Here is an 18,435-nt window from a genome sequence, read left to right on the forward strand (position 1 = left end):
GTGTCTGAAGAATAGGAGAGTTCCACTGCTTAAAACGTGTGCTAACCAGTTTTACAACTGGGAGCAGAGTCCAGCCTGAGTTAGTGACAGCTCAGTCCACTGTGCATTCCCAGAATGGGTGTTCTGGAATGAACAATGGCTGTTTTATAAGGCTGGTTTACATTATCATGCTTCTAATAGTTAATTTATACGAATATGTCTGCTAGAAATGAGACACTCCGTGCTCTGTGACATCATCTAACAACTCCATCTGAATTGTGTGTCTGGGTTGAAATAGTAAATGTGACATTGGGGTGTCACATTTTGCTCTAAAAACTTGAGGATATGCTCAAATTTAGAATTCGTGAGGTGGAAAAGTGCACACACCCCACACTTCTCCAGACCTATAGTGGGCAAAACCCAATCTTAGAGGGCCAAAGTCTCCCAACGAACATTTAAATTTAAAACTGCTTTTGAGAACTAACTTGCAGTTATACTTTTTTTCAAAACAATAAATTATCAGGAAGGAAAAAATTAAGTTGCAATATTATCAGAGAAGCTTCTTTGTTTTCTTCCAAGTTTAACTGGTGAAGCTTCATCCAATACTAAAACACAACCCTGAAGCCACTCAAGCAGGACCACAGCTTTACCTCCACAGATCAGTAAGAATCCTCAAGATGCTCCTTGCATGGAGAAACTTTTATGTTTTGAGGTGGGGGTTATTCCACATGACACCTGGCACACTTCAACATCACAGAGTTACTCCATAATCACTTTTCTCCATAAACATTTTTTTTTTAAACCAACACCCAGATATTTAAAGCCAATTATTTCAATATTGGCTGTGGTGAGCATTGGAAATCTTCCAAGTCACTGCGACTTACTGGCATAAAAATGCCCTTTAAATTAGCTATTAGACTGATTATGGTATTTGCATTTTCATTTTATTCACAGCAAAGTAAAGTTCAGAATACTTCGAAGCTGCTGCAGTATCTGAAAGGGCTGTTAAATTACTGGGTAAAACTGGAAATAACACAGAATGCCAATGACATGACATGAATATCAAGATAGCTTTTGAGAATTCCACCATGAAGGAATATTTATCACTGAATTCCAGTTGAATTGTAGAGCAAAATCTGCTTACAGGCACATGTAGAGGTGTGTGCCAGGCAGGATAAGCTGGAGTGGAACTAATTTATAGCATTGAAAATAGAAAGTGCTTTCCATAAAAATAGACTAATGTCTCAAAGTGCTTTTAGTTTGTCAGTGATTAGACAACATTCTCTACAAGTTTTTACAGTTATCTTACAGAGATTTTCAGCAAGTTTACCTACGAGGAAGAGTTTTTATTTCTAGCTTCAGGAAGCTGGTTATTCAAAGCTTTGGTCAGCTATTGTGAGACTGCACTGCTCACTCTGGAGTATAAAATACCTTTTATCTTTAAGGCTTCTTGTATCTCCCACCCACTGCACAGCCCCAACCAGCTCCTTCAGAGGCAGCAGCAGGAAGCAGGCACAGGCACATCCAGCACCTATGGAAGCAGCGGGAGCCAGCTCCCTCAGGGATGTCACTGCAGCCACCCCACACAAGGACTGTAACCACCTACAGTCACACTGAAATTTGGCTGCTTAGTCCCCAAATCAAGCAAACTAAAGCCAAGTCTCAGCAGAGCAGTTTGCAAGGACGCTGTGGCTGAACTATCAGGGGTGGGGGTTACATGGGTGTGAAGTGGCAAGAGACTCCTCAGGGGAAGCACCACCAGCACAGCACCTTGGCAAGTCACTGGCACCCACCAGCTGAAAAGAAAAGAAGGATTGCTCCACGTCCTAAGTCTCCAAAGGGCTTCAGAGCCGTCCATCCAGGCCTCACAGCCTCCTTCCACGAGGAATAATTACCAACAGAGACATTTCCAATGACCAAAAGGCACAGCAAAGCAAGGCCCCTGCTCCCAAAGCTGCTCCCTGGAAGAGGAGGACAGGCCCCGACAGCCAGGAGCTGTTTTAAGGCATCAGCATAATTGATTTGCTCCAGGCTGTTGAAGGAGGTGGGGATGGAAGAGGTCAGGATCTGGACATCCTAAACTCTCTTTCTATCCCATTGGCCTCACACTCTTATTTTAATCCCCCTACCCTGAGCTATACACTGGCTTGCTTCCATAATGCACATCTCCCAGTTGGTTTCTCCCTACTCCCAAGCATGTTGGAGTTAAACCAACTCAAACCAATCCCAAACCAACTTTTCCAGTGGTGATGCTCTTCAAAGAGAACTAAGGACACTCTTTGGCTTTCTTAAGACGACCTATCAGGCTGCAATTCTGAAAATAATCCAAGGGGAAAATGGGGAAAAAGGCAAACCATGTTTGCTCAGGTAACAAGGCAGCGGCCTGTCTGCAGTAACTTACTCTCCGTGACAGTCTTTTGAGACAAAAGTCCGAGTCCCAGGGTTATCCCCCACCTTCTCCAGCAGTAGTTTCAAGCAGCACGTTTGCTGGCTGGGTTGGGACCGTCCCTGGGGCCCATGGAGAAGGACAGGACCATGCCAGGCACCTTCTCCTCCCTTCCCAGCCGGGTGCAGGTGGCAGAGCAGCCCTGGGGACGAGCCTACCGGTGGCTGCTCTGGTAGGCGTAGGAGATGGGCTGGCGTGTCCCGGGCCTGACCGTGAAGGTGTTGGTGGGTCCGCCGTACTGGGGGCTGCCGTGGGCAGGTCTGCAGGGAAAACAGAGGGAAAGTCACTGAAAGCCAAGGAAACCCTTCGGTTTTAGTCAGGATTGCGGTTATGTACTTTATTCTTGTTCTAGGGGAGCAGGGTGACTTTTGTGGCTTCGTGTCTCCAGCCAGTGATGTGGGGAGGAAGGGGAGATGGGCACCCACTGGGACCATCTGGGAGCAAGGTCACAGCTGGGACTAGAGAGGAGCCATGGACAGACGTGAGGTGGTGGGAGGAGATCCCAGCTGGCAGCGAGCACATGAGCCAAGGGGCAATGACTTCTCTGGAGCCAAATCCAAGGGACACCGAGGACAGGGAAGGGTCAGCTGAGGGGGACACACGTACCTGCTGGCTGCCAGCACGCTGGCGGGCGAGAAATCCCCGTTCTGCCCCTTGTACTTGGCGTCGGCCCCGGCGCTCCCGTACACCGCAGCCTTCCCAGCAGCATCCACAGACGGCCGCCTGCCCTGCACCCCTGAGGGGCCGTTCCTGAGGGCAGGGCCCAGGCGGCGGGACCCCTCCCCAGCGCTGAACCCCCCGGGGCCGTAGGAGGAGAGGGTGCCCGTGGCCCGGGGGGCTGCGGCCGCCCGGGGGTAGGAGCTGTCGGGCTCGGACACGTACAGGCGCTTCTTGATCAGCGGGCGGGGGTTCGGATCGCGGCCGGAGTAGCAGCTGGAGCTGCTGTAATCCGGGAACTGGGGCGTCAAGTCGCCGTTCCTCCGGCTCTTCTCCGAGGGCAGCGGGGCTGGCGCCTCGTGGTTGCCCCCGTAGCGGCCCCCGTAGCCAGGCCACCTGAAGTACCGCGGCTCCTCCGCGCCCCGGCTGCAGTCGGGGAAGCTGGGGCACTTACGGTTCTCCTCCCGGCTTGGGAGGGGACCCTCGTCCGCCTCGTTGCTGAATTCGGGGGGTGGGGGGATAATCCCGTAGTCCAGCGCCGTCTCCCCGTTCTCCTCCTCCCTGGGCACGGCGTGGCGGGATGGGCTGGGCTGGTTTGGCTGCCCGGAGTCCAGGAGGCCCCGGAGCAGGCTGGAGGCAGCAGCTCGTCGGTGCCCGGGCAGGCCGGGGGGCTGTGCCTCGCCCACCGCCCGCACGTCCCGGCCCTGGTCCGAGGAGCTGGAGAAGGAGGGAGGTTTGCTCCATCCAGACCCTGCTGAACCTGCTGCAGACGGCCGGGGCACCACGGTGAAGGAGTAGGGCTTGGACTCGTGGCGGAAGAAGCTGGTGGAGGTGGTGTCCGACGAGGCACTGCTGAGTTTCAGGGGTGGCTTCGCCCGCAGTGCAGACCCCACGTCCCCGCCCTGGCGGCCCCGCTGGGCGCGCTGCCGGGCTGCCAGGAGCAGGGCCATGGGGGACCCCCGCTCCACCCGCTCCCCCGTCACCGGGTGGATCAGCACCTCCTCCTGCCCCGCTCCAGAGGCGCCCGGGGGGCTCCTGGCCGAGCTCCCAGGGCCGGGCGGTTCAGCTGAGCCTGGGGCACAGGGAGGCTCGGCTGAGCTGGCCCCAGCCCGGTGCACTTTGTACTGGAACACGGCCATGCTGGGCTGTGCTGCCGGGCTCTCTGCGGGGGAGACGGGGGCCGAGGGGGAGGTGGGAGCAGGGGGCTCCTTTGCTGGTCCCTGAGGTGGGTCTGGGGGGCTCAGGCTGCTGTTGAGAGACCCAGGAGCAGGGGTCAAGTCCTCTGTGGCCTTGCCAGTGATAGGAGTGGGATGGTCCTCATGATCTGTCTCATCCTTCTCCACAGCAGCCACTGGTGCTGGAAGCGGGCTCAGGACCGGCTTTGGCAGCAGCGAGTCACCTGCTTCAGGGGGGCCCTTCCTCAGGTCAGGGGGGCTCTTCCTCTCATGTGGGGTGCTGATGCCATTCTCAGTGCCCTGCTTCTGGCCCCCAAGCCCTAGGGCAGGTTTCCCCTCTTTCTTCAGGGACAGCACAGCCTCCAGCTCGTTCCTGATCGTCATCACGCTGCGGGTGTGGGTGGCAGGGCTGCTCTCCGGAGCAGTGACCGTCGTGCTGGGAGAGCCCCCGTTTGTGCTGGGGGGGCTGCTGGGCACCTCTTTCTTCTCGCTGTCCCCTCCTTTAGACAACCCCGTGTCCTTCCCAGCAGGTTGGGGCTCACTGACAGCAGGCTCCCGGCTGCCAGCACGGCTGGTCCTGCTGTCGGTGGGCTGGGAAGCAGGCGGCTTCTCCACGGGCCTCTCCTCCCTGCGCGGGGAGCGCAGCAGGGCCGACAGCTCGTGCCGCAGCTGGTTCAGGTTGTTGGCGTCCTTCCAGTCATCCTCGCAGGTCGGGTAGTCCGGAGGGGGCAGATCCAGGTCGTTGGCAGTGAGAGGCTCAGGTTTTGGAGGGGAGTCTCTCCCGGCTGTTTTCAGCGGGGGAATCTTCTCCACCTCGGGCAGAGGGGACCGGCGGCCGGCGGGACTCGCCCCTTGGCTGAGCCCTGGGCCCGGCTTGGGGCTCAGGGGAGGGGGTGTCAGCACAGCTGGCTTCGTGGCAGGTTTCCTTTGCTCGGCTTCTCCCCCGCCACGAGCCTTGGCCGCGGGTCTGATGGTGAAGCAGGGTGGGAGGGGGGGCCGGGTGTGCGGCTGCCTCGGGAAGGGCTCCTGCCGGACCGGCTGGTTCTCCTGCACGGGGATGGAGGAGGAGCGGGCCGGGGCCGGCGGGGGCACCTTGAAGGACCTGGGGAACGTGAGGTGGGGCTCGGGGCAGTGCTTGGGCTGCAGGCTCTCCTTGGGGCTGGGGGCAGCGGGCACCCCGGGCTCGGCAGGGCGGAGAGGCCCCTCGGCATCTGCCTGCCTCGTGTTCAGCACCGTCTCGGATTTCCACTTGGAGATGCCGGAGGTGAAGGGCGCGGGGTCCTGGATGAGCAGCGAGGCACCCGGTGGGGCTGGGGGGATGAAGTCTGGAGGAGCTGGTGTGCTGGGGGAGGACAGGGCAGAGGCTGGAGGTGGCGGAGCTGCCACGGCAGGAGGGGGTGGCACCAGCTCGGGTGGCGGAGGCGGCGGTGGCGGCAGCACTTCGGGGGGTGGAGGGACCGGCGAGGCCGGAGGGGGTGGCACAGGCGCCGGTGCTGTTGGAGGGGGCGGTGGGGGCACTGATGGTGGTGGGGGGATGTCTTCATCCAGGTCATCCCCCTCCAGAGCCTGTGGGCGCAGGTCCCCCACGGAGCTGTACATCCGGTAGTTGCCATTGATCCGGGAGCCAGAGCCTGGAAAAAGGAGCGAGAGCACAGCGCTGTGAGCACCTTCTCCACCAGCACTGCCGTGGCCAGTGGTCCTCCCAGAGAGCCAGCCTCTTGCTCAGCTTGTTCAAAGTCACTGTGCCTTACCCCTTGGAAATTAATTCATTTCCAATGGCTTCAGAAAATAATTAATAGTAGGCTCTATTTTGGCACGGAACTCTCAGGAGCAGACTGTCTGCTCCAGAGCTCCAGCCACACACACTTCCTGCCCCAAGGGCACAGCCCTGCTGAGTGCTGGCCAGGACTCAGCAGAGAAGATCCCTTACCAAGAGCTGCTTTTTCCTCAAAGTCTTCTGGCACTGAGGGCGTTGGCACAGCCACCCCATGGGATTCTTGGGCATTCTGAAAGAGTTAAAAAAACAGAGCTGTTAGTTTTACATCCAGGGTATCAGAAAGAAGGGCTGACAAGCAGCTGGTTATTTGTCCACACAAACAGGGGCCTGATGGATCTTCCCAAGACACGGAGGTCTCTGTGGAAGCTGCTGTTGACAGGTGAATCAAGTGATGAAGGCTGCACGAGCCATGGCCACAGCTCCCTGTGGTCAGGTGCAGAGGGGCTGGACAGGAGCATGGCTATTTACATCCCACCTCAGAGCTCCCCAGCCCGCCAGCAGCAGCATTGGTTTCTCACCATCCGTGTACCAAGCACATTGAACAGCTCCCATGGGTTCTGTGGGCCTTGCTCTCCAGCAAGCACTGCCAGCTCACACCACAGTCACACACACACCACGCTGGAGTCACAGACAGACCTCCAGCTTTCTGGGAGACCGGCACCAGCATATCTGAACACCCCGGGGAAAACTGCTCCTTGTGTGGTTTGTGTTCCACTCTCAATTACTCCCTTCACACTCATGCTGAAAACTCAGCAGTGCCTTTAGCTGGCACAGGACCATGCAATTCAACAGCCCACACATCCGTGGGGATGCCTCCAGTGAGGGCACTTTGGGTAATTACAGCCACCCAGAGAGAGAGATCCACGGCAGGCTGACTCACCCGAGAGCTGATCAGGGCTCCACCTCACACACCTGCCAGGAGCAGAAAGCCTCTCCTTCCCCCAGTGACTCACTGCTGGGACTGCTCTGAGGGGCCTGCAGTGGCTCAGGAATGTCTATTAATGCTCCCATGTGCAAACCCAAACTGGTGCTGGGTCAGGCACAGGCACAAGTGAGGCAGTGGCTGGACTGTCACACACCAGCACTGGGAGAGACTGAGTCCTGGGGACAATTTTGGGTGCTACAAAGATATAAAATTATTAGAGTGTCCAAAGCAGGGACACAAAAATGGTTCAGGGTCTGGAGGGGCCATACAAGGAGCAGCTCAGGGCACTTGGTCTGTTCAGCTGGAGAAGAAGAGACTGAGGGGAGACTCATTGGAGGCTGCAGCTCCTCACAAGGGGCAGCTCCAATCCCTGCTCTTTGTGAGCAGTGACAGGACCCAAGGGAATGGCTGGATCTGTGTCAGGGCAGGGTCAGGTTGGATATCAGGGAAAGGTTCTTCCCCCAGAGGGTGGTTGGGCACTGACCAGGCTCCCCAGGGCAAAGGGCACCACCCCAAACCTGCCAGAGCTCCAGGAGGGTTTGGACAACACTCTCAGGCACAGGGTGGGATTTTAAGGTGTCCTGTGCAGGGCCAGGAGCTGGACTGGATGATCCCTGTGGGTCCCTTCCAGCTCAGGATATTCTCTGATTCCATGCAATGACACTCTGTGAGCAGCAAACTCGCAGATGCCACAGGCAGTGGTCAGGGACATCCCATCCCATTCCCAGGCTCCAGGTCCACCCTGCTGCACTCCTGCTCCCCCCAGGCAGCTGTTTGCACTGTTAACAGCCCTTTACAAAGGAAACATTATCCTGCCATCAGCCTGCCCCTCTCCCGGAGTGGTTTCCTGCACACAAAAGCCTGGATAATGATTGAGCCCCTGCCCTTTGCCTTTCACTGCCACTATCACCATTTTTACATCAGGCTGCTGCAGGATTCCAAAGTCTCCTTGAGCAAAGGTCAAGTTGGGTTTATTCATCCAGCCCCTTCCAGGCTCAGACAGCACGTTAAGGTTTCACACAGCCCTGGTGTGGAGAGCTCAGGAGATGCCTGATGGGCAGAGCTGATTTAACAGCAGCAGCCTGGGCTCCTGCACAAGAGCCCTGGAATGCCCCAGCTTTGGACAAAACTAAGAAAATACACATATTTCATTGCTACATCCATCACCCTGCAGATGACCAAAGATCCTCTACAACCACCCGGGAATGAGCCAGTTACTGGTGAGCCAGGAGTGAGTGAGTGGGAATTCACATTCCTGGGATTGCAGGATGGATCAGACAACATTTTGCTGATGGAGAAGCCAAGGTCTGCTAAGGCATCAGGACAGATCTGTTAGTGGCAAAACACCAGGCTAGGTGGGCCTTGTATCTTTAATATCTAGCTATATATCTATCTTTTTATATATATATATATATATATATATATATATATCCTTTCATATACTTATATATTTATATATATATATATTTTATATACATCTTTTTATATATATATAAAATCTGAGAACTCTTTATTGGTCCTAAAGATACAGGACAAGGTAGAAGAAAGATCCTTAACTTCAACTGAAAGCCAGAGGGAAGGCCAAGGCCAACAGAGGTATTTTATGAGCCAATAATGACACTGTCCAGAGTAATGAGATATCAAAAACTACAAAGAAAAAAAAACCCAGCAGCTCCTATTTGCTATGGAAATCTATTGCTGCCAGAGCACACCGAGGATACCTGCTCATTTACAGGGCAACAAAGATGTCTGGGCACTGAATTCAAAGCAGAATATGCATCACATGTTTGGAGAGGAGTGGAAAGGGACTGACAGTCGGAAGAGAGCTATGCAAAGCTGGAGGAAACAGTCTGCACTTCATAAATGAAGTGGTAATTTTGGACATGTCATTTCAAACTGGGCAAGCCTGTTTCACACCAAAAACTTCTGTTAGCAGTTGCTAATGCTCAGCATCTCTCTGAAAAAACCACCCATCCCCACGTCATGAGCTGGCTCCTGAAATGGAAAGCATCCCCAGTACCCTGCCAGAGCCTCCAGAGATGGCTGGGAAGATTGTTCCCTGCCTTTGCTCGGGGTGTGACCAGCCCTGCAAACCTCCAGCTGATTCAGAGCAGGCTCAGGGTGCTGGGCCAGGAACCTGCATTTCCAGTTCGTGGTACCCGGCTCAGATTTGTGCAGGGGAAGCTTTCACTGGAACCACCAGGAATCACTTTTCATCCTTGGAACACAGCAAGATGTCCCCAGTTATGAGAAATAAAATAAGGGTTTTTTTATATGTGAAGGTGTAAGGTATCCAAGTTCCAAACTGGGTCTTTTTAAATATAAAGTTCCTAAAACTTTAAATCTTTCTGGGCCACTTGGCAAATTCTGAACATAGGGGTTTCTTTTTCCTCTCTGGGCTAAGAACAAAGGAAATCCATCATTTTTCACAGAGGACTCCTCACAGCCAACTGGAAGGAAGGGAAAGCCCCTTTTCGGAGAAAAAGAAACCTTTTTAGGCAAAACTGAATATATTAAACTTATCTGAAAAAGGGTGGGATTTTGTAAAACTATAAAATGCATGAGATTTAAACCCAAGGGGTCTTTCACCCCGGAAACTTGGTGAGAGGAAGACCCAGCACACTGAATAAATTCTTCCTTGTTGATACAGTTTCTTTGCTCCATGAGTTTATGCCATCTTTCTAAATTTAAAAGAGAATTTTTTTCCCACACGGTGAAGGGAGCCTGCCTGTCCTCGTGGTCCCTGCTCTCTCAGGACTCTTCCCACCCATTAAATGAACAAGGTTTGAGGTTGCCTGTTAAAAAGACCACCCCAAAATACAACTGCTGAGCACCCTGGGGTCTCAGGGAGGCCGAGGATTCCTCCAGATTCCTCCAGAAATGAACTCCTTGTTTCTGAGCCAGGGGAGTTTGGTGGTTAGCTGGAGGAATTTATTCCCCCAGGATGCCAAAGCCCTGCCTGCACATGCAGTGCTGGGGAAGGCAGCAGGTCAGGGGGATGTGGTGGGACCCCCTCCTCCTGCAATCCCTGGCGTGGGACGGCCAAAGGTGATCCACAGGGAAGGAAAGTGCTCCACGTGGGAAGAGCTGCCAGGTGCAGAGGCACAGGGAGCTGCAGGGCAGGGTGTGTTCATCCTCCTGACTCACTGAGCTGCTCCTCAGAGAGGGGGGTGGGAGGAAAGGGTTAAGGCAGGAGCTGCAGAACAGCCCAGTGCAGGTATGGACGTGGCAGCAGAAGCCTCTGTGCCAGATCAAATCATAATCAAACCTCGTCAAAATAGTGCAAACACCACCCAGCACAGGCTGGTCCTTAAAAATATGGCTTATTCCTGCTAATTTCTTCAGTTAAACCTGTCACTGTCAGAAGAGAAGCTCAGGTTTGTGAGGGACCCTCACAAGGGCAAAAGAGCCCCAGGGTTGTCTGTGCCCCTGTGGGCACCAAGGCTTGTGTGACAGCCCTCAGGATTTATCCCAGGGGCATTCCAGCTGTTCATTCCTCTACCACACACACTTCCACTAGCAAAGCATTTGAAAGCTCTAAAAAAATGCAAAAGGCCAGCTGCACCTTAAAATCCTGCTGATACAGTCACACCTCCAAACCCGTGCTGCTGGAGAGGAGGTTTTCAGGCACAGTCCTATGGTTACTTGTCCTGGATCCCAGATGAGGTTTTTCACCTGCTGGGAATCTTTTGCAAGGCATCACAGAGGGAACAACCCCTTTGTAACCCCACAACTTCCCAATTATGCTTTCAAATAGATAAATAAACTCCCCTCCTGCTTTGTCCTTCGGATAACACCAGCAAAACCCCACGAACACCTGATTGTATCACCAGACCAGCCCATTTTCTGCTGAAGGTGATGGCTGCTCTGAAGGACAGGGATGCACAGGGAAAACCATCCCTTGCTCTCAGAGAGGATCTCCCCATCAAGACTAAAGGCATTTAAGTGTTATACTGCCTCCACTGACCGAGGGTATCAATTCAGATTCAGCTCCTGCCACCTCCAGAATCTCTCTGAGCAACCTGGTCTAGTGGTTTTAGGTTCCTTCCAGCCCAAACCATTCCATGATTCTATGAATCCTGCTCCTCACTGTGCTCTTTAGGGAATAAGACCCCTGGAAAGGTGTGGTGCATGGGGGAGGAGAGCTTGCTCAGCACACACAGCAGGGGAACCTCAAAGCCAGCCACAAGCAGGTGTGGTTTCTGGAGTTAAAGCCACCCCCAGGCCCTCTGGTCTGGCTGTATTGGCCCCTTGCTGCTCCAGTCCCTGCATCCAGCTGCTGCTGGAGCACTGGGAGCTCTTCAGGGAATGGGTTTGTTCATACAGAGATTGAAAAAAATCACCCCCTGCATACCTGCAGCATCATCTCCTTGTTCCTCTGCTGCAACAGGACACAGCTCTGCTATTGCTGTCTCCAGCAAGATGCCTGATTCCAGGAGAGATACTGCCAGCAGTGGTTGGATAAACTGCAGTGCAAGCCTGATCTATCATCTACATGCTCAGCAATTTTTTTTTTAATTGAAAATGCAAGTCTGACGATGCTCACGCCTCTCCCCCGAGTGCCTTGCCTGTGTCCAACACGAGCCTTGAACTCACATCACCTCTTAATCCCTCCTCTCCAGTGTTATTACAGAGTGGTTTTGCTTTTCATTTATTCTCTCCCCTGGGGTAGAGGATGAGAGCAGCAGCCAGCCCAGCTGGTTCTGGGCACCAGTTCCACCACGGTGTTGCAATGAATCCCAGCAGTGAGCTGGGCACTCACCAGGGGGAGGAAAGTCAGCAGCGGCCGGACCCTGGGACGAGGCTTAAGTGTTGCTGTGCCAGAGTCTGTCACTGTCCCAAAGCGGTTGTCACCGTAATACACCTCGATCACATCACCTGAGGGGAAGAGAGGACTGTTAGCAGCCAGCACTGGGATTGGGAAACAGGGAAAACAACGCTGGACAGCACCGGATTTTAAAAAGCGCTCTGGAGAATTTGCTGCATCAGCTCCCAGGAACGTGCAGAACCCACCAGATTCTGAGCAGAACCTGGGTTTTTTTTTGGGGGGGTGAGTTGAAGACAGAGGGAGAAAGGTCCCGGGTGTGCAGGACAGGCCCTGACAACCCTGTCACACACCTGCACGGCACAGAGAGCCTTCCCAGAGCTCTGAATGATGGAATTGAGTGAGCCCAGGTGCCAAAATCGATCCTGAAGGGCTGATTCCAAGTAGCAGATAACTTAAATCTACCTCGGGGGGGGGGTCAAAAGTTAGCACAAGCACTCAACTCACTCCCCTCCCAGATTACATTTAGGGAAGGAAAATGCTTCAGGAGCAATTGGATCATCCCTTTGCAGTACTGGGAGGATCCAACCCCCAGGAGAGCAGGGCAGGTGTGCACAGAGGTGACACAAACCAGCTCAGAAGCAGGATCCAACCCTGGCTGATCCATCAGCAGCTGGAATTGAGGAGGGAGGCAGAGCAGAAGGAGGCAGGAGAGCTGAACGAGCTCCTGCCCTTCCTCACTCTGCTCTGTGGGCAGAGTGCTTGCACTGAGGCACAGAATTAATTCCAGGAGCTTCACTCACCCCTGTCACTTAGTGGAGAGGCACAGCAGAGGTGTCCCTGGGCACTGGCTGCCCTGGCTCGTGCCAAGCAGGACCAGGATGAGCAGAGGGAAACCCCTTCCTGCACCACTGGGACACAGTGACGGGATCAGGACACGCAGGGGCTTCCCAAGGAGGTTGCAGCTCCATCCCTGGGGATGCTGTTGGAGCAATTTGTTTCTGGCCCTGATGCAATTGGCACTGGGGGCCAGATCGTGCTCGTCAGACTTCCACACCCCATCCTGCCTTACAGGGAAATGCTCCAAATGACTTCCCCCAAAACACTACTCTGGATGGAGACACTGCAGCTGACAGCTCCAGATCCCCAGTGCTACAAGCAGGAGAAGCCATCGGGTGCTCCTGGTTCCCAGCCCTGTGCTTTCACCTTGAACCACACCTTTCTGGGCCTGGTTTATTTCTGACAGTGAATAAAGCTCATAAAATTAATTTAATTACGTTCTTTGTGTCTGATTAACAGCATGAATTAACAGGCAGAAATATTGAAGCATGTAAACCCCACCTTGGCTGGAAGGAGATACACAAATAACTCGTAGCCAAGGAGACAGACATTAAAGAAAATATGAGGGTTTGAGGAAGGAGGGGGAAAGGAACAAAATGGCTGTGATTGGAGAGAAAACTGCAGGAGGGTTCCCTCCCAGCAGAGTCTGATAGTGAAGAAGGAAGAAGGGAGGTGCAGGAGAAGGAAAAAACAACCAACCTCCCCCTCCACCCCAAAAGGCAGACACCAACAAGTAAGCAGCTTTCTTTTTTTTTGCCCCCCTAAAAAGTCTGGGGGCAGAGTCCTCAAAGCTGCTCCCCCTGCTGAAGTGTGAGGCACAGAAACAGTTTCTGTCAAGTGTCCCCACCCCACCTCAGGCTGCCGTGGCACACAGCTGAGCTCCTCACCAAGGCTCTGCCCTCCTGGGACGGGCAGGCATCAGGAGGGAGCTCCCAAGGAAACAGCTTTACACCAAGTCTAGTGGAAAACAAGAGGAGGGCAAACGCTTCTGTGTGCATCCCACGGAAAGGAAAGCGCTTGCATGAACACCTGGAATGAAGAACCTGACCACACCAGGGGCTGGGCATGAGCAAGCACAGCCTCTGCTGAACTTACAGGTTTGGAGGCAGATGAATTCCACACAGCCTTGGAACATGCCACTGAGTCCAGCAGGCACGTAAGCTTTTCCTTTCACCCACCCACGACACCACAGGTTAGGCTGGGATACACCCAGGAGTGTCCATTGTGCTACCACTGTCCTCACAACTTCCTCTCCCTTATCCCCAACTTCTCCCACTACAAGGGATTCTTTACAACAGCTTTCAAACTACTCATCAGCCTGCACTTCAGTCAGTGTGGTTCTCCCAAGAGTTTAACACTTCCCTGCCTGGGAGGGGCCCGAGCACACAGGAGGAGCTGCTGGAGCCCCAAGGAGGGCAGAGAACCCAGCAATGAATCTGGAAGTGTCCAAGGCCAGGTTGGGCAGAGCTTGGAGCAACCTGGGATAGTGGAAGGTGTCCCTGCCCACGGCAAGGGGGTGGAACAAGATGATCTTTAAGGTCCCTTCAACCCAAACCACTCTGTGATTCTGTGATGATTAATTTTATGGGTGACCCCACATTCAGTGAGTAAGTAGCAAGAATTAAGGCCAATGCATTACAAGAGTTTGGACTCAGGCAGCTTTGTGGAGCAGTGATAGAGCAGTTCTGAGACTTGAAACGATGAGAGTTTTATATTAAACAAGTCACTGGGTAAACTCAGTGAGAAGCTGGATTAAAGATCACAAGGACTTTGATCCTAGATTACTAAGCATCTCTAACCTGAATGCTTTTAATTAAAGTAAAATGAAGTGCTTGTAGTTGTGTTTTCTTTGCTAGATAAACAGGACTTGCCTGCTGAGAGGCTGTCACCAGTAAGACCTGTGCTCTGCCAGCCTCCTTTCCTGGAAGGAGGGATCAGGAAAAGCAGCCTGGGAGGCTGTCGGAAGCGGCTGCCCTCAAATGACTGGCCCTGCTCTGGCCACTTTTTGACATTCAGCCTGTCCTGGAGACATCTGTGTCCGCTCAGCCACGGGGAAATTCAATAAACAATTTGCAAAGCATGCAATGGAACCTCTTCCTCCTTGGGGGTTGCATCACCTGGAGTAGGCGCAGCAGGTTTGGCACCAGGTTTGGCACCGGGGTATCCACAGCTCCCAGCGAGGAGGAGGAGGAGGAGGAGGAGGAGGCATCAGTCACTATATTCAGGAATCTCTGAGTCAGGGACATGCAAACCTACACCCATTCCACATTGCTCAACTTGTGTTTACTTTGTATGAGAAACTAAGGTGGGGATTAGCAGGAGCAGTGGACTCCTCTTGGCAGCAGCAGCAGCGGTGGTGGCGTGAAGCTATGCAGGAAATATTCCAGAAACAGGGCCAGGGATGGGGCTTCCCCGGGTAGGACTGTGGAGCTGTGGATACCCAGGTGCAATAAAACCTGCCCCTTGGACTGAGCTGTGAGCTCACCATTCCTCACACCGACTCACAGCACTCCAAACGTGGCCACCCAGCCTTGGGGTGTCACACCACCCTCCACAAACCAAACTAAGGACAGAAGCACCAAGAGGATGCTCAGGATTGATTCAACAGCTCCTATTTAGGCTCAGATTTCAGCACTCCCAGCTTTTCCTTTGCAATCTGACCCACACCTGAACGGAATGCTTTTGTACTGTAGAACTGCAGCCACGGAAATCAGGCTTGTAATAAGCAGACACAGCAACTTTCTTTCTTTTTTCTTTTTTTTTTTTTTAAATCCAAACCACATCAGAGAGAAGCTGGAATCCTCCTCAGATTTACGACAGTTAGAAATCAGCAATTTTCCTTCTGCGTTGCAGAGCTGCATGAAACTCCCTGTCACATTTTCATTTTATCTTGGTTTCAGCAGCTTGGCCTTTGGGGTGTAACCACCTTGCAGTTGCTTTCACAGACAATACTTCACCCTGCACAGCTCAGCAGGCAGCGCTTCCACTTTTTTTTTTTTTTAATCTTGGAAGACTTTGTTGGGCTCTTACAGCCACCAAACTCCATCCACAAACTGCTATCTTCTATCTACCTGGCTCCATTACTATTAATTTGGCTCCCTCCTCCATGAGCCTCCAGGGCACCGTATTGCAATTAAAACCACAAAGAAACACAAATAAATCCCGAGGAATATGCAACCCTCAGCTCCCCCCAGCGCTGCGAGAAAACAGGTTTATGAGTAAATAACTAAAAGCCGGGAAGGCGCGGATCAAACATGGCGTGGGAAAGAGCGACGGGGAAGCAATCAAATAGATCCGCAACGACTTCGCAGCCTGTTTTAGTCGGGTTTAACCTCCCGGAGAGCGGCGAGCCCGCCGGGGCGGACCCTCCTGGTTTGCGCATCCCGGGCCCGCCGAGCGCGTCGCGGAGCTTCCCGACGGGGCGGTGGATGAGCCGCCGCCGCTCCCTGTCCCCATCCCACCCTTTTCCCACCCGTTCCCGGCCCGCACCACCCCTTGGCCGCGCACGGCACAGCCCCCGAGCCCCCGGGGCGGGCGGGTTTGGGGACACTGACGGTTTGGGGACACTGACCGGTGCCACCCGCGCTGTCCGAGGTCACCTCCTGCGTGAAGATCCAGGGCGGGTTGGTGGCGAACAGGGACGTGGCGGTGGGGCTGGAGTGGCGCTTCCCGAAGAGGCGGCTGAAGGTGCCCTGCACCGAGTGGTGATGGTGCTTCTTCATCCTGGCGGAGCCGGGCGCTCCCAGCCGGGCATCCCCGCGCCGAGCCGGGACGGGAGCGGGGCCACAGCGGCGGCGGGAGGGGCGGGGATGGTCCCACCCCCGGACCCGCCCTCGCCAGGTGCCCCTGGAGTGTTTTCCGATCAGTCACACGCCGAGCAGTTGGGTTTGAGAGTCGTGGAATGACCTGAGTTGGAAGGGGACGCACAAGGATCATCGAAGTCCAGCTCCTGTGCCTGCACGGGACAGCCCCAAAATCCCACCGTGTGCCTGAGAGCCACGTTCCTGGGGACACATCCTGTAGGAAACCAGACATTTAATACCGTAGGAAAAGGACCTTGGCTGCAGTAAATGCTCATTACCCACGTGTTGGCATCAGGCAGCAGGGAAAGGAATAACAGAACCTGTCCTGAGTTGGACAGGACACACAAGGATCATCCAGTCCAGCTCCTGGCCCTGCACAGGACACCCCAAAATCCCACCCTGTGCCTGAGAGTGTTGTCCAAACCATCCTTGAGCTCTGGCAGCCTTGGGGCTGTGCCCACTGCCCTGGGGAGCCTGTTCAGTGCCAACCACCCTCTGGGGGAAGAACCTTTTCCTGAGATCCAACCTAAACCTCTCTGACACAGCTCCAGCCGTTCCCTCAGTCCTAACTCTGGAGGGGTTTGACCTTTCTCTCACTCTCTCCTGTTTCTCTGCCTATTCACCTGCAGTTGAGACCTGTCCCATGGGCTGGGATCTCCCCCCAGGCCTTTCCACACCTCCCACGTGCAGTGCACTGGACCTGGAGTCCCTGAGATCTGCAGGTGTCAGAAATAAATGGAATTATCACCAGAGTCAGGGAAAGCTGCCGAGTAATCCTTTCCCTCTGCCCTGGGTATGACAGTAAGCAAATCAGTGCTGAGTTTTTAGGGAGCTGAGTGTTTAGGAAGCATTCCAGAGCCCCTCTGCTCATCCCTCCTGGCTTCTGTGGGACCGTGCAGCCCCAGGAACCCCCCGTGTGACCCGAGTGCTCTTTGGGTTTGAGTGGTTTCGATGCAAAAGCTTCAAGGCAATGGGACTTGACCCCCAAATCATTTCTTGTTTCAGGTACAAAAGCAAATTTCTAGCATTGCTCATGATTTTTTGAGTCAGGCAAGCAAAAATCGAGAGTTAATGAGTAACACTGGCTATTAACAAATGCAGGGGATTCTGGAGAACTTTAAACCCAAAATAGCTGTGGAAACATTAACTCTGAAACACAGCTCCCAGCTTCAGGCTCAGGTCATCTTGTATCTATTTCTATTTCCACCACATTTTAGAGTCAAAATGATATAAATTTCTTTTTTTTCAGTGATAAATATAATTTCTTTAATCACTTTGGAATTACGCTTTTCTTGTGAAAAGCATCTTTTTTTTTTTTTTGCCTTAAAGTACAAATTAGGGCAACATATTAAATCCCCCACGAACAGCGAAAAATCAGCACTGTTGTGATATTCTAAAAGGAAAATCCTGGCACAAATGGAAAATCATGGCACAAGTTGCCAGGCAGCGCTTAAATAAAGTGAATTAACATGAATGGCAAATGGAGAAGGAAAAGGAGAGTTAAAAAGTTAGAACTCAATGCTGTGGTTGTGGTATAGGGGCTATAATAATTTCGGGGATTTTCCAGGGAATTTAACCTGGGCTGCAGATGTGCAGCTCCATGGAGGGGGTCACGCAGATCTTCCTGGCTGGGAGGGGTCAGCCTGCTCCTGCTGCTCCCAAAATCCGCTGGAGGAGCGGCAGGTGACGCCGAAGGGGTGGCTTTGTGCCGAGCAGGAGGCCTGCAATTAGTGGGACTGGCACCCTTTGTGACAGTTATCTTAACTGCTCTCTGTGTGAGACAGGGCAGGGAAACGCTCCTCAAACACCTGCCCTGGGACACACCACAGGGACCCGTTTTAGCCAGGATGGCAGGAAAAGGGATAGTGTTCCTATCCCTGCCTGCAGGGAAGAGGGGTGATAGGATGGAAACTGGGAAACAGCAGTGCTGGAACCAGCTCCTTGAGGGAACCGATCCTGCTGAGTTCCAGACAGAGTCACAGAATCGATTAGGTTGGAAAAGACCTCTGGGGTCATTGGATCCAACCTCTGGCGTTTTCAGGAAATTCACTGGCACGTCTCAAAAGCA

General features: G+C 53.5%; 1 protein-coding gene and 1 long non-coding RNA gene across 2 annotated transcripts; one reads left to right on the forward strand and one right to left on the reverse strand.

The window, feature by feature from the left end:
* Positions 1-901: 901 nt before the first annotated feature.
* Positions 902-16,286, reverse strand: CUNH6orf132 (chromosome unknown C6orf132 homolog). The gene is made up of 5 exons (XM_027725773.2): positions 16,136-16,286; positions 11,722-11,837; positions 6,188-6,263; positions 3,032-5,888; positions 902-2,685 (listed from the first exon to the last, which is right to left on the reverse strand). Exons 1-5 carry the CDS (start codon positions 16,284-16,286, stop codon positions 2,580-2,582), a joined length of 3,306 nt encoding a protein of 1,101 aa, XP_027581574.2. The 3' UTR covers positions 902-2,579.
* On the forward strand, positions 4,772-9,649 carry LOC120324569. Its single transcript, XR_005565984.1, has 3 exons — positions 4,772-4,966; positions 8,134-8,314; positions 8,485-9,649. It is a non-coding gene; the product is annotated as an uncharacterized LOC120324569 (long non-coding RNA).
* Positions 16,287-18,435: the final 2,149 nt, after the last annotated feature.

The sequence above is a fragment of the Pipra filicauda genome, unplaced genomic scaffold (assembly GCF_003945595.2).
Source record: "Pipra filicauda isolate LSUMZ 115617 unplaced genomic scaffold, ASM394559v2 scaffold595_size249610_pilon, whole genome shotgun sequence".
Classification (NCBI taxonomy): domain Eukaryota; kingdom Metazoa; phylum Chordata; class Aves; order Passeriformes; family Pipridae; genus Pipra; species Pipra filicauda.